Source organism: Heteronotia binoei, chromosome 15 (genome assembly GCF_032191835.1).
Source record: "Heteronotia binoei isolate CCM8104 ecotype False Entrance Well chromosome 15, APGP_CSIRO_Hbin_v1, whole genome shotgun sequence".
NCBI lineage: Eukaryota > Metazoa > Chordata > Lepidosauria > Squamata > Gekkonidae > Heteronotia > Heteronotia binoei.
The window spans coordinates 6,119,278-6,134,895 of NC_083237.1; the positions used below are offsets into that span (position 1 = coordinate 6,119,278).

At 50.4% G+C, this 15,618-nt stretch overlaps 1 protein-coding gene and 1 non-coding gene across 2 annotated transcripts in view; one reads left to right on the plus strand and one right to left on the minus strand.

Moving 5' to 3' along the window:
• REC8 (REC8 meiotic recombination protein) overlaps window positions 1-15,618 on the minus strand; it is a 33,365-nt gene that overhangs the window by 6,850 nt on the left and 10,897 nt on the right. Inside the window, exons 8-14 of the mRNA XM_060256503.1 lie at window positions 14,368-14,510; window positions 10,567-10,630; window positions 9,731-9,839; window positions 7,433-7,518; window positions 7,157-7,300; window positions 4,397-4,463; window positions 3,001-3,149 (exon numbers count right to left, since the gene is read on the minus strand). Of these exons, the coding sequence (XP_060112486.1) occupies window positions 3,001-3,149; window positions 4,397-4,463; window positions 7,157-7,300; window positions 7,433-7,518; window positions 9,731-9,839; window positions 10,567-10,630; window positions 14,368-14,510 (762 nt within the window). The remainder of the gene's footprint in view (window positions 1-3,000; window positions 3,150-4,396; window positions 4,464-7,156; window positions 7,301-7,432; window positions 7,519-9,730; window positions 9,840-10,566; window positions 10,631-14,367; window positions 14,511-15,618) is intronic.
• Window positions 13,374-13,445, plus strand: TRNAT-AGU (transfer RNA threonine (anticodon AGU)). The gene has a single exon. It is a non-coding gene; the product is annotated as a tRNA-Thr (tRNA).

The following is a 15,618-nucleotide window of genomic DNA, read 5'->3' on the forward strand; positions in this document are numbered from 1 at the left end:
AGCCGTCAGGAGCGAAGCTGAAATGTTTCCCAGTTCTCTAGTCGAGTCCCTCAACTGGGAGAATCACATAAGCCCATGGCCAAGTTCCATAGATACATCATGCTAACAGTCTGTCCGGTCCAGCATCCTGTTTCTACTGGTGGCCAAACAAGCGTCCCCAAGAGGCGCGTAAAAGCAACAGCCCTCCCTTGCTGCCTGTGCCCAGTATCCGGAGACAGGCTGCCCCTGAACGTGGAGGTTTGATTGGGTGTTCTGCATTCATAGGAGCGGCCCCATGGCGCAGAGTGGTAAAGCAGTGGTGCTGCAGTACCGTGGTCTGAACTCTCTGCTCACGACCTGAGTTCGATCCCAGCGAAAGCTGGTTCAGGTAGCCGGCCCAAGGTTGACTCAGCCTTCCATCCTTCCGAGGTCGGTAAAATGAGTCCCCAGCTTGCTGGGGGGAAAGTGTAGATGACCGGGGAAGGCAATGGCAAACCGCCCCGTAAAAAGTCTACCGTAAAACGTTGTGAAAGTAGCGTCACCCCAGAGTCGGAAACAACTGGTGCTTGCACAGGGGACCTTTCCTTTCCTTTCCCTAGTGTTAAAGCTGCAGTACTGCAGTCAGAGCTCTCTGCTCACGACCAGAGTTCGATCCCGGCAGAAGCTGGGTTCAGGTAGCCAGCCCAAGGTTGACTCAGCCTTCCATACTTCCGAGGTCAGTAAAATGAGTATGCAGCTTGCTGGGGGGAAAGTGTAGATGACTGGGGAAAGCAATGGCAAACCACCCTGTAAAAAGTCTGCCGTGAAAATGTGAAAGCAACGTCACCCCAGAGTCAGAAAAGACAGGTGCTTGCACAGGGGACTACCTTTACCATTATTTTACATTTTGCTTTTAGAGAGCCCCCCCGGTGCAGAGTGGTAAAGCAGCAGTACTGCAGTCCTAAGCTCTGCTCACGACCTGAGTTCGATCCCCGGCGGAAGCTGGGTTTTCAGGTAGCCGGCTCAAGGTTGACTCAGTCATCCATCCTTCCGAGGTCAGTAAGATGAGTCCCCAGCTTGCTGGGGGGAAAGCGTAGATGACTGGGGAAGGCAATGGCAACCCCCCCCGTTAAAAAGTCTGCCGTGAAAACGTTGTGAAAGCAACGTCACCCCAGAGTGGGAAACGACTGGTGCTTGCACAGGGGACCTTTCCTTTCCTTTCCTCTGCGTTCATAGCCACTGACTGGCCTTTACGCCACAAATGCAGAGGAATGCTGGAACACGCTTCCTCGGAAGGTGGCGCGTCCGTTCAATTTTAATACGCTTAACGACCAGCACAAATCAGAAAAAATTCACAAAAGCCAAAAAACAAAGCTAAAACGCTTACAAAACATCCAAATGTCGCATAAGATAACAATAAGAAATGGAGTATATAAAACAGCGATTAAAATTTGGCTTCAGAACATATATCTTTGCGAACTTCAAATGCAACTGAAGAGAACTTTGCACAAGGCCCTGTGATCTGTGGGTTCACCCCATTAGAAACTTCAAAATTAGAAAAGACTGGAACGGCCCTGAAATCTACTTATTAAGGGACTAATTAAGCTTGCCCATATCTCCTGTTAAAATTGGCACGAGAGGAGAACATGTTCAACAGTTTCGATGGTGGGCTCTCCTTCCTTGGAGGTCTTTAAGCAGAGGCTAGATGGCCATCTGACAGCAATGAGGATCCTGTGAATTTAGAGAGGGGGGGGGCTGCCTTTGTGAACTTTCTGCATTGTGGAGGGGGTTGGACTAAATGACCCTGGGGGTCTGCAAACTCTATGATTCTGAATCAGTTTTGCAGGGCTTGCAAAACCGCCCTCTTTCAGCTCGCTTTTAAGATGGAACCCGGCTAAATTGACTTCTAGCCATCCTATACATGTTTCTGAATTGCAGCACCTTAATTAATAACTTATAATGGTTAACTGTTTTATCTAATTTATAAATGTAATTCAACTGTATTTTAATCTGTTTTATTGTACTGATTGTATTTTATCGAAATCATGGTTATACCATGTCCTGTGAGCCGCCCTGAGCCTGCCTTTGGCAGGGGAGGGCGGGATACAAAAATAAATTTATTATTATTATTATTATTATTATTATTATTATTATTATTATTATTATTATTATTATTCTATGATTCTTGAAGACCTCTGAATTGTAAGGTCTCTCATCTCAGCTTGTCAGTTTTCTGGCAACAACATGCAGAGGCTTAAGAGCGTACGAAAGCTTCCATTCTGAATAAAACTTAGCTGATCTTAAAGGTGCACTTGTCTACTGCTTTGTTCTAACGCAGAGGAACGGTTTGCGTGTTAACACCACGCCATCGGCTGGCGCTGCTATTTGCACCATCTCTGGCTGATGTGCTCTTTTCCTTCCCTCCCCCGCACAACACCCCAGTTCAGGCTAGGGTTGCCAAGTCCAATTCAAGAAATATCTGGGGACTTTGGGGGTGGAGCCAGGAGACATTAGGGGTGGAGCCACGATCAAGGCTGTGACAAGCATAATTGAACTCCAAAGGGAGTTCTGGCCATCACATTTAAAGGGACGGCACACCTTTTCAATACCTTCCTTCCATAGGAAATAATGAAGCAAAGGGGCACCTTCTTTTGGGGCTCATAGAATTGGACCCCCTGGTCCAATCTTTTTGAAACTTGGGGGTTATTTTGGAGAGAGGTGCTAGATGCTATACTGAAAATTTGGTGCCTCTACTCCAAAAAACTGTCCCCCCCCCCCCCCCAGATACCCACGGATCAATTCTCCATGATTGTCTATGGGAATAAATCTCCCTAGGGAATAACAGAGTTCCCAGCAGACATTTCCCTCCCCTCCCCCCGCTTTCTGACGACCCTGAAGCGGGGGGGAGGGCCTCCAAACCGGGGGATCCCCTGCCCCCACCTGGGGATTGGCAACCCTAGTTCAGGCTGTTCCTATTGTCCACAGAGCCTTAGCCAACTCAGGCAGCCGCTACAGACGGCAGGGGAGGGGGCGGCTTCTCACCTCCAGCTCGCTGGGAACCTCCGCGGACCGCTGCTCTTCTTCTTCCCTCCTCTGTGCCGTTTCCTCCCTCGCTCTCTGCCTGGCATAATCCACCCACTGGAGGTGGGCGCAGTGGGCCCAGAGGCCGTGGAGGGTGGGGTGCATCCATCCTGCGGAGGATGAGGAGATGGGGTGAGGGTCGGGCGTCTTCTCAGGCCCGAAAGTGGCAGGGTTGCATCCCGCCTGGACCTGGAATCCTCTCCCCAAACTCCCGTGACAGATGGAAAATTAAAATCCCCTTCTACCTACTTTCCCTATGAAGAAAGGTTAAAACGCTTGGGGCTCTTTAGTTTGGAGAAACGTCGACTGCAAGGTGACATGATAGAGGTTTACAAGATTATGCATGGGATGGAGAAAGCAGAGAAAGAAGTCCTTTTCTCCCTTTCTCACAATACAAGAACTCGTGGGCATTCGATGAAATTGCTGAGCAGTCAAGTTAAAACGGATAGAAGGAAGTCCTTCTTCACCCAAAGGGTGATTAACATGTGGAATTCACTGCCACAGGAGGTGGTGGCGGCTACAGGAATAGCCAGCTTTATGAGGGAATTGGATAAAAATATGGAGCAGAGATCCATCAGTGGCTATTAGCCACAGTATGTGTGTGTGTGTGTGTGTGTATAAATTTTTGGCCACTGTGTGACACAGAGTGTTGGACTGGATGAGCCACTGGCCGGATCCAACATGGCTTCTCTTATGTTCTTATGTGACACAGAGTGTTGGACTGGATGGACCACTGGCCTGATCCAACATGGCTTCTCTTATGTTCTTATGTGACACAGAGTGTTGGACTGGATGGGCCACTGGCCTGATCCAACATGGCTTCTCTTATGTTCTTATGTGACACAGAGTGTTGGACTGGAGGGGCCATTGGCCTGATCCAACATGGCTTCTCTTATGTTCTTATGTGACACAGAGTGTTGGACTGGATGGGCCACTGGCCTGGTCCAACGTGGCTTCTCTTATGTTCTTATGTGACACAGAGTGTTGGACTGGATGGGCCACTGGCCTGATCCAACGTGGCTTCTCTTATATTCTTATGTGACACAGAGTGTTGGACTGGATGGGCCACTGGCCGGATCCAACATGGCTTCTCTTATGTTCTTATAGAGCCCGCCTTCTAAAGCGGCCGTTTTCTCAAGGGGAACTGATCTCTGTTGCCCGGCGACCAGTTGTAATCCCAAGAGATCTTCTACCACCTGAGGCCTGGCAGCCCCCGCAGCGCCTTGAAGACATAAAATCGTCTTCTGTTTTAATCAGAGCACCAGGAACGCCGGGGATTGAACCTGGGACCTTCCGCACGCCAAGCAGAGGTTCTTCCGCTGCCCTGAGAATGACGGAGCCCGGGGGAAGCCCTCACCATGCGTTGGAGTGCTCAGGAGCTCAGCAGGGGTCCTCAGCCTCTTCGCTGGCAACAGCACCGTCTCCTAAGGGAAGGAAGAGAAACAGCTGGTGTCAGACAGAACAACCAGGATAGGGAAAAGGGACTCCCTGCATCCTTTGGCCAGTTCTGATCCCAGGTTGCATTAGCTTAGATGCAGGGCTATGGGCACTTTAACAAAGAGCATCAAATCCTCAGTCTTGCCAGCCTAGAAATGGGTTTGTCCTTGGTTTTTTTCACAGATGGGGACAGACGTCCGTGATTTCCCTGCAGCTGATGAGCTCAGGTGCAACAGAGCTGCCAGAGGGTGGGTTTCCTGGGATTTTTCCAGAACCAATTCCCCCACCCCTTGCATCACCCCCTGTGCCTGTTCTCCCCACCACACTACCAAGGAGCGTTTTCAGGGTTTTTTAAAGATATCAGCACTGGACATATCCTTGTAACCTTCTATCTGTCTGTCTGTCTGTCTCTCCGTCTGTCTATCTACTCTCTCTCTCTCTCTCTCTCTCTCAGCTTGACTTCGCGAACGAAGATTTAAGAAAGGTGCAGTAGTCCACGTCTGCTGCAGGCTCGCTGGTGGCTGACAAGACCAATGCGGGACAGGCAGGTCCGGTCACAGTGGCTGCAGGGAAAAGTTGTGGATGTGGATACCCTTCAGGCCTGCGCAGAGGAATTTTTAGGCGAAGCACAGTGTGCGCAGTACTGGCTCCACCCTTTCACCTTGAGGTCATCTGCCATGGCCCAGTAAGCCGGGACGCCGGCAGCGAGTCCTCCAGGTGGTAGGTGTTACATTAACGAGCTCTGTCTCCCCGGGCTTGATGTTAGAGTTTTCCTTCTCTTGGCTGGCGAGGTTGGTGAGCCCAGCCTGCCCATCCGGTTATACCGCCGGGCATTCGGTCGCACCATCTACTACTATCTACCTAAGTGCGCGGACTCTTCTCTGGGAGCGCTGGGTTTTATTCCCCACTCCTCTATTTGCAGCTGCTGGAATGGCCTTAGATCAGCCACAGCTCTCACAAGAGTTGTCCTTCAAAGGGCAGTTTCTGTCTGAGCTCTCTCAGCCCCACCCACCTCACGGGGTGTCTGTTGTGGGGGAGGAAGGGAAAGGAGATTGTAAGATACTCTTGAGATTCAGAGTGAAGGGTGGGGTATAAATCCAACATCATCTTCATCTAATATGGCTCTGTGAATTCCCAACTTTCATTCTTAAATAATAACCTTCTCGCCCTTGCGAATGTAGAGGGGAAAGACACATCTTTGGAATGGAAGGGGCTTTTTAAAAACATTACAATGATATATCAATTGCTGCCCTTTCCTTTCAGATCTTCATCATACTGTCCCCGACATGTAGCCCCACTACACAGCCCGAAATGCTGGATTAAAACAGGGACACACATGAGATTTCAGGATACTCAATTTTAGTGGTACAAAATTCTAGCCTTTTACTGTTATCAGCTGTTCAATCCAGCTACCCACAGTGAAGAACAGATTCTCTTCTCATGCAACATAGAAGACAGTGCCACATTTCATGTCACTCCCAAAGATACAACCCCAGGATTTCAATATATATTTATTCAGGGCTTTTTTTGTAACAGGAAGTCCTCCTTTGCATATTAGGCCACACCCCCTTGATGTAGCCAATCCTCCTGGAGCATACAGTAGGCCCTCTATTAAGAGCCCTGTAAGCTCTTGGAGGATTGGCTACATCAGGGGTGTGTGGCCTAATATGCAAAGGAGCCCCTGCTAGAATTCCAAGCTCTTGGAGGATTGGCTACATCAGGGGTGTGTGGCCTAATATGCAAAGGAGCCCCTGCTAGAATTCCAAGCTCTTGGAGGACTGGCTACATCAGGGGTGTGTGGCCTAATATGCAAAGGAGCCCCTGCTAGAATTCCGAGCTCTTGGAGGATTGGCTACATCAGGGGTGTGCGGCCTAATATGCAAAGGAGCCCCTGCTAGAATTCCAAGCTCTTGGAGGATTGGCTACATCAGGGGTGTGTGGCCTAATATGCAAAGGAGCCCCTGCTAGAATTCCAAGCTCTTGGAGGATTGGCTACATCAGGGGGGTGTGGCCTAATAGGCAAAGGAGTTCCTGCTACAAAAAAGCCTTGTATTTATTACTGGTTATCTTACAAACTGCTCCTATATGGATTAATAAACTTCAGTTATTGATTCTGTATTGGTTACCTACAATCACATACTTAGTATTTTGTGTATAAGTAGTGTTTAGTGGCGCAGAGTGGTAAAGCTGCAGTACTGCACTCCAAGCTCTCTGCTCACCACCTGAGTTCGATCCCGGCAGAAGTTGGGTTCAAGTAGCCGGCTCAAGGTTGACTCAGCCTTCTGTCCTTCCGAGATCGGTCAAATGAGTCCCCAGCTTGCTGGGGGGAAAGCGTAGGTGACTGGGGAAGGCAAAGGCTACCCCATAAAATAGTCTGCGGTGAAAACATCATGGTGTGACGTCCCCCAGAGTCGGAAACGACTGGTGCTTGCACAGGGGACGACCTTTACCTTTTTAGTGTTTAGTGAATTGGACTAGGACCTGGGAGACCCAAGTTCAAATCCCCCATTCTGTCAAGGAAGCACATGGGGCGACCTTGTGTCAGTCACACGCTCTCAGCCTCAGCAGGGTTGACGCGCACGTAAAATGGAGGAGGGGGAAAAAACAATGTCGGCCACTTTGGGTTCCCCTGAGAAAGAAAGGAGGGGTAGAAGAGAAGGAAATAAGCCAGGAAACTTGCCAGGGGCTGGCACTGCGTCTGTGGGTCCAAGATCTGCTTCTGAAAGTCGTCCCGGGGTATCTGGGTCACCACATCCACGAAGCGCAGCTGCCTCCGTCGCCGGGTGGGGCGGGCTGGGGACGGCTCGTAGGCAGGCAGGAGGAGCTGGGGAGACAGACGGAACTTGCCAGAAGCTCCGCAGGGGTCGTTTCTCAACTCTTGAGCTCCTCTCGCTCACCCCAAGCAGCCTTTGGCAGAAGAATCTCCCCCCTCCCTTCTGGTCTCCCTCTCACGTACCTCGGGGCTCAGAGGGGGCTGATGTTTTGGCGAAATGGGGGGTGAAGGGGGAGAAGGTGCCAATCCAGGCTTCGGGGGCGTAATCTCTGTGGGGAAATGAGAAGAGTGTGGGGTAAGCAACCCGTGTTCCCTCGAAGCTGAGTTAGTGTGAGCTAGCTCACAGGTTTTTAGCTTCCAGCTCACATGTTTTTAGCTTCCAGCTCACATGTCACAGAATTTTTGCTCGCAAGACTCTGCAGCTTAGAGGGTACATTGTAAGCGACCCTGGCAAGAGGACTGGAATTTGCTTGCTGTTTGGGTGACAAAAGAATCCTTTTTCAGGGCTCCCGATTCCCTAGGAACTGCTTGAATCTCAGAAGAAGACCACCACAGATTTATATTCCGCCCTTCTCTCTGAATTAAGAATCTCAGAGCGGCTCAGAATCTCCTTTATCTTCTTCCTCCACAACAGATGCCATGCGAGGTGGGTGGGGCTGAGAGAGCTCTCCCAGAAGCTGCCCTTTCAAGGACAGCTCTGCAAGGCTGACCCAAGGCCATTCCAGCAGCTGCAAGTGGAGGAGTGGGGAATCCAAGCAGGTTCCCCCAGATAAGAGTCTGTGCACTTAACTACTTAGCAAGAGCTCTGGCTGACCCAAGGCCATTCCAGCAGCTGCAAGTGGAGGAGTGGGGAATCAAACCCGGTTCTCCCAAATAAGAGTCTGTGCACTAACCACTTAGCAAGAGCTCTGGTGACCCAAGGCCATTCCAGCAGCTGCAAGTGGAGGAGTGGGGAATCAAACCCGGTTCTCCCAAATAAGAGTCTGTGCACTAACCACTTAGCAAGAGCTCTGGTGACCCAAGGCCATTCCAGCAGCTGCAAGCAGAGGAGTGGGGAATCAAACCCATTCTCCCAGATAAGAGTCTGTGCACTTAACCACTTAGCAAGAGCTCTGGCTGATCCAAGGCCATTCCAGCAGCTGCAAGCGGAGGAGTGGAGAATCAAACCCATTCTCCCAGATAAGAGTCTGTGCACTTAACCACTTAGCAAGAGCTCTGGCTGACCCAAGGCCATTCCAGCAGCTGCAAGCGGAGGAGTGGGGAATCAAACCCATTCTCCCAGATAAGAGTCTGTGCACTTAACCACTTAGCAAGAGCTCTGGCTGACCCAAGGCCATTCCAGCAGCTGCAAGCGGAGGAGTGGGGAATCAAACCCATTCTCCCAGATAAGAGTCTGTGCACTTAAGCACTTAGCAAGAGCTCTGGCTGACCCAAGGCCATTCCAGCAGCTGCAAGCGGAGGAGTTTGGAATCAAACCCATTCTCCCAGATAAGAGTCTGTGCACTTAACAACTTAGCAAGAGCTCTGGCTGACCCAAGGCCATTCCAGCAGCTGCAAGAGGAGGAGTGGGGAATCAAATCCGGTTCTCCCAGATAAGAGAGCTCTGGCTGACCCAAGGCCATTCCAGCAGCTGCAGGTGGAGGAGTGGGGAATCAAACCCGGTTCTCCCAGATAAAAGTCTGTGCACTTAACCACTTAGCAAGAGCTCTGGCTGACCCAAGGCCATTCCAGCAGCTGCAAGCAGAGGAGGGGGGAATCAAACCCGGTTCTCCCAGATAAGAGTCTGTGCACTTAACCACTTAGCAAGAGCTCTGGCTGACCCAAGACCATTCCAGCAGGTGCAAGTGGAGGAGTGGGGAATAAAATCCGGTTCTCCCAGATAAGAGTCTGTGCACTTAACCACTTAGCAAGAGCTCTGCCTGACCCAAGGCCATTCCAGCAGCTGCAAGCGGAGGAGGGGGGAATCAAACCCGGTTCTCCCAGATAAGAGTCTGTGCACTTAACCACTTAGCAAGAGCTCTGGCTGACCCAAGGCCATTCCAGCAGGTGCAAGTGGAGGAGTGGGGAATAAAATCCGGTTCTCCCAGATAAGAGTCTGTGCACTTAACCACTTAGCGAGAGCTCTGGCTGACCCAAGGCCATTCCAGCAGCTGCAAGCGGAGGAGTGGGGAATCAAAGCAGGTTCTCCCAGAAAAGAGTCTGTGCACTTCACCACCACACCAAATCACCCATCTTGACCCTAAACAGCCCGTCCTGACAACCACCCCCTCCTCCTCATAAGTAATAGTCAAGGAGGTTCCATTCCACTGTATCTGAGGAAGTGTGCGTGCGCACAAACGTTTGTCCCAGGAATAAAACTTTGTTGGTCTTAAAGGTTGTTCTGCCTCCAGCAGATTTTGTTTAAGCCCGACCCGAAGACGCACTTCTCCCTTTCCCCAGCCCCAATTTCCCCACCTCTGCCCTCCAATCTCCACGGCTTACCCAGAGGCACCAAAGGGGCTTCTAATAAAGGCCGGGCCTCCTCTTCCAGCAGAACTCCTGTCTCCCCTGCAGCTGACGGCTCCTTCTCAGTTCTGTGGGGAGAAGCAGGCTAAGTGATGGGGGGTGGGGGGAGAACTGGGCCAACCCTTTGGGTGGTGTAAGCTCTGTTCATGCAGCGTGTGCCACCCACTAAGCAAATGCTTTCAGCATAATAAATGTTTTGTTCTTTTAGCGCCACATGTTGTTGTGTTGATACTGCCTATGCAGCATCTTCGGGGGTCATGAATGCCACAGAGCAGCAGAAACCAAGAGACTAGTCTAGACTGCTGCAATACAGCCCACTTGGGGCTACCCTTGAAGAGTGTTTGGAAGCCGTTAGCGCAGATGGCTGCAGCGAGGCTGCTGGTCAAGGCCAGCAAATTGGGAAGATGTGGATTCCCTTTTCCACAGAGCAAACAGGGTAAAATGGGACAAAACTCTTGGGCCCACGTATATTTGCCCCTGCTGGAAGGTGGCAGCTTTTAAGAAAGTGAAGTGTAGTGTGAAAGAGGCTTGCACACACAGGGCTCGTGAACACAGATCCCCTGAAGCCACCGGTCAAACAGGTTTAGTAGGTTTTCAAGACCTACAAAAACCTGCCAAGCCTATTTGAGCAGAGGCAAAAAAGGACAGAGCTTACCTACCAGGAAAGGGAGCAGCAGATTCTCTCCAAAACTGTGTTCGATTTATTAGCCTAAATTCATCCCTCTCTCCCCCATCTCTCTCAAAATCTGGACCAGGAGCTTCTGTGGGGGGGGGGGGGGAGAAGTATCCAAATTATATCCCCATCCTCTTACCGAGTGGGAGGGGACAGGCCCAACGACATGGACGGCTCTCTCTTCCTGACTTCTTCCAGGGACTCTGAAAGCGAAAGAACAGGAGCTGAAAGGTGCCAGAGATAATGCAAGCAGAGATTGGTTTTGACAGCAACTGCCACAACCACCCTAAGATCGATGCTTCCTGCAGCAGCCATTTTGTATCATAATGCCCCTGTATAAATCGATGGTGCAGCCTCATTTGGAATACTGTGTGCAATTCTGGTCACCGCACTTCAAAAAGGATAGTATAGCATTGGAAAAAGTCCAGAAAAGGGCAACTAGAATGATTGAAGGGTTGGAACACTTTCCCTATGAAGAAAGGTTGAAACGCTTGGGGCTCTTTAGCTTGGAGAAACGTCGACTGCGGGGTGACATGATAGAGGTTGACAAGATGATGCATGGGATGGAGAAAGCAGAGAAAGAAATACTTTTCTCCCTTTCTCACAATACAAGAACTCGTGGGCACTTCCTGAAATTGCTGAGCAGTCGGGTCAGAACGGATATAAGGAAGTCCTTCTTCACTCAAAGGGTGATTAACATGTGGAATTCACTGCCACAGGAGGTGGCGGCAGACATATGGAGCAGAGGTCCATCAGTGGCTATTAGCCACAGTGTATTGTTGGAACTCTCTGTCTGGGGCAGTGATGCTCTGTATTCTTGGTGCTTGGGGGATGGGCACAGTGAAAGGACTTCTAGCCCCACTTGTGGACCTCCTGATGGCACTTGGGTGTTTTTGTTTTTTTTGTGGCCACTGTGTGACACGGAGTGTTGGACTGGATGGGCCACTGGCCTGATCCAACATGGCTTCTCTTATGTTCTTCTGTCTGGGGCAAGTGATGCTCTGTATTCTTGGTTTTCTGGGGGGGCAACAGTGGGAGGGCTTCTAGTGTCTTGGCCCCACTGGTGGACCTCCTGATGGCACCTGTTTTTTGTGGCCACTGTGTGACACCGAGTGTTGGACTGGTTGGGCCACTGGCTTGATCCAATAAGGCTTCTCTTATGTTCTTATGTGACACAGAGTGTTGGACTGGATGGGCCATTGGCCTGATCCAACATGGCTTCTCTTATGTGACACAGAGCGTTGGACTGGATGGGCCATTGGCCTGATCCAACATGGATTCTCTTATGTATGTTCTTATGTAGCTACACCTATCACAGTGTGTTAGAATTCCAAATAGGGTTGCCAGATCCAATTCAATAAATATCTGGGGACTTTGGGGTGGAGCCAGGAGACTTTGGGGGGTGGAGCAAGGAGCATGTTCTTATGTGACACAGAGTGTTGGACTGGATGGGCCATTGGCCTGATCCAACATGGCTTCTCTTATGTTCTTATGTGACACAGAGTGTTGGACTGGATGGGCCATTGGCCTGATCCAACATGGCTTCTCTTATGTTCTTACGTGACACAGAGTGTTGGACTGGAGGGGCCATTGGCCTGATCCAACATGGCTTCTCTTATGTGACACAGAGCATTGGACTGGATGGGCCATTGGCCTGATCCAACATGGCTTCTCTTATGTTCTTATGTGACACAGAGTGTTGGACTGGATGGGCCATTGGCCTGATCCAACATGGCTTCTCTTATGTTCTTACGTGACACAGAGTGTTGGACTGGATGGGCCATTGGCCTGATCCAACATGGCTTCTCTTATGTGACACAGAGCGTTGGACTGGATGGGCCATTGGCCTGATCCAACATGGATTCTCTTATGTATGTTCTTATGTAGCTACACCTATCACAGTGTGTTAGAATTCCAAATAGGGTTGCCAGATCCAATTCAATAAATATCTGGGGACTTTGGGGTGGAGCCAGGAGACTTTGGGGGGTGGAGCAAGGAGCAAGTTTGCGACAAACATAATTGAACTCCAAAGGGAGTTTTGGCCACCACATTTGAAGGGGCTGCACACCTTTTAAATCTCTTCCTTCCATTGGAAATAGTGGAGAGGGGCACCTTCTTTTGGGTCCCATAGAATTAGACCTCCTGGTCCAATCTTTTTGAAACTTGGAGGGTATTTTGGGGAGATGCACTGGATGCTATGCTGAAAATCTGTTGAGTCGTCTTTAAAAAAACAGCCCTCCACCCGAGCCCCAGATACCCACGGATCAATTCTCCATTATACCCTATGGGAATCAGTCTCCATAGGGAATAACGGAGTGCCCAGCAGACATTTCCCTCCCTCCCCTGCTTTCTGATGATCTTGAAGCGGGGGGGAGGGCCTCCAAACTGGGGGATCCCCTGCCCCCACCTGGGGATGGGTAAAGGGAGAAAGGTCACTTGTAGGATCAAGACAGCACAACCGAAGTTATAGCGACCGAATAACTAAGAATGTCTTGAAACAAAATCCTACGATATGTTCAACAGACGACTAAACAGCAATAACAATTCCTCAAAAGTTTCACAGTTCCATCCAAGGAGGGAGGGACGGTGGCTCAGTGGTAGAGCATCTGCTTGGTAAGCAGAAGATCCCAGGTTCTATCCCCGGCATCTCCAACTAAAAAGGGTCCAGGCAGTAGGTGATGGAGATGGCGGGAGGGTGGCTCAGTGGTAGAGCATCTGCTTGGGAAGCAGAAGGTCCCAGGTTCAATCCCCGGCATCTCCAACTAAAAAGGGTCCAGGCAAATAGGCATGAAAAACCTCAGCTGGAGACCCTGGAGAGCCACTGCTGGTCAGGGGAGGGACGGTAGCTCAGTGGTAGAGCATCTGCTTGGGAAGCAGAAGGTCCCAGGTTCAATCCCCGGCATCTCCAACTAAAAAGGGTCCAGGCAGTAGGTGATGGAGATGGAGGGAGGGTGGCTCAGTGGTAAGAGCATCTGCTTAGTAAGCAGATGGTCCCAGGTTCAATCCCCGGCATCTCCAACTAAAAAGGGTCCAGGCAGTAGGTGATGGAGATGGAGGGAGGGTGGCTCAGTGGTAAGAGCATCTGCTTAGTAAGCAGATGGTCCCAGGTTCAATCCCCAGCATCTCCAACTAAAAAGGGTCCAGGCAAGTAGGCATGAAAAACCTCAGCTTGAGACCCTGGAGAGCCGCCGCCAGTCTGAGTAGACAATACTGACTTTGATGGGCTGAGGGTTTGATTCAGTAGAAGGCAGCTTCGTATGTTCATATGTCCCAATGAACAGGCGATCGGCTTGATTCTTCCTGCTTCGAATCCTCTTCTAGCCTCGGGGGCTCCAACCACATCTCTCAGAAAAAAATCATAGTGTTTCTGATGCATCAATCAGTTGCAAAAAGCTGCAATTTCCTCCGAGGGTAAAGACAGCACAACCGAAGTTATAGTGAGCCTTGTGGAGTTTAGTGCCCATTTGAAATCTTACTGGAGACTTTCTGTTCCATTTGTCCTTTGCGAATTCGTTGTGCAGTCTTGGGAGGCACTGAAAAAGAATCTTGCGGGTTCTGCAACTTTTTAATGCATCAGAAACACTTTGATACTTGTTCTGAGCTTTTGCCTTTGGTTGAGAGATGCGGTTGGAGAACCCTACGCTCGAAGAGGATTCGAAACAGGAAGAATCCAGTTGACCTCCTGTTCGTTGGGACTCCTCGGATGGACCCGTGAAACTTTTGGGGAATTGTTACTGCTGTTTAGTCGTCTGTTGAACATCTCTGTATGATTTTGTTTCAATACATTCTTAGTTATTCGGTCGCTATAACTTCGGTTGTGCTGTCTTTACCCACCTGCGGATTGGCAATCCTAGTTCCATAGGGACTGAGAAAGGTTTCAGGCCCATGTGATAAGCTTCTGAATGGCGTCAGGAAAACCGAATTAGCAGGGTAGGCTCGCCTCTCACCTTCTTCAGCGTGCCTTTTCCTGGGAGAAACCGTGGGCGACAGCGGGGGCCCCTCATCACCGTGCACCACAAACCTTTCCTGTTCGACCAGCATATCGATCTCCCGGACCGTGATCTCGGGCAGATCTTGCTCGCCCTGCAGAGGGCACAAATCAAAGTCAGTCAGTGTCATCCCTGAGTGACTGATCCGTACCCGCCAGATAGAAACCACCTTGCATAGGAAGTCTATAAACATGCTTTTAGAAGACGACGACATTGGATTTATTATCCGCCCTCCACTCAAGAGTCTCAGAGCGGCTCACAATCTCCTTTCCCTTCCTCCCCCACAACAGACACCCTGTGAGGGAGATGAAGATATTGGATTTATATCCCGCCTTCCACTCCGAAGAGTCTCAGAGCGGCTCACAATCTCCTTTACCTTCCTCCCCCACAACAGACACCCTGTTAGGTAGATGAAGATACTGGATTTATATCCCATCCTCCACTCTGAAGAGTCTCAGAGCGGCTCACAATCTCCTTTCCCTTCCTTCCCCCCACAACAGACACCCTGTGAGGTAGATGAAGATATTGGATTTATATCCCGCCCTCCACTCCGAAGAGTCTCAGAGCGGCTCACAATCTCCTTTATCTCCCCCCCCTCACAACAGACACCCTGTGAGATAGATGAAGATACTGGATTTATATCCCGCCCTCCACTCCTGAGAGTCTCAGAGCGGCTCACAATCTCCTTTCCCTTCCTCCCCCACAAAAGACACCCTGTGAGGTAGATGAAGATATTGGATTTATATCCCGCCCTCCACTCTGGAGAGTCTCAGAGCGGCTCACAATCTCCTTTCCCTTCCTCCCCCACAACAGACACCCTGTGAAGTAGATGAAGACATTGGATTTATATCCCGCCCTCCACTCCAAAGAGTCTCAGAGCGGCTCACAATCTCCTTTACCTTCCCCCCCTGTGGGGTGGGTGGGGCTGAGAGGGCTCTCACAGCAGCTGCTCTTTCAACGACAACCTCTGCCAGAGCTCTGGCTGACCCAAGGCCATTCCAACAGGTGCAAGAGGAGGAGTGGGGAATCAAACCCGGTTCTCCCAGATAAGAGTCCGCACACTTAACCACTACACCAAACTGGCTCTCTCCAGACCAAAAGAGATTTTCTAACAAGCTGGGGCTCTTCTGGGTGTGCAGAAAACTCTGTGTGAGCCCCACCCCATGTCTGCCCGCAGACCCCAGGTCTCCCGATTTGCCCAA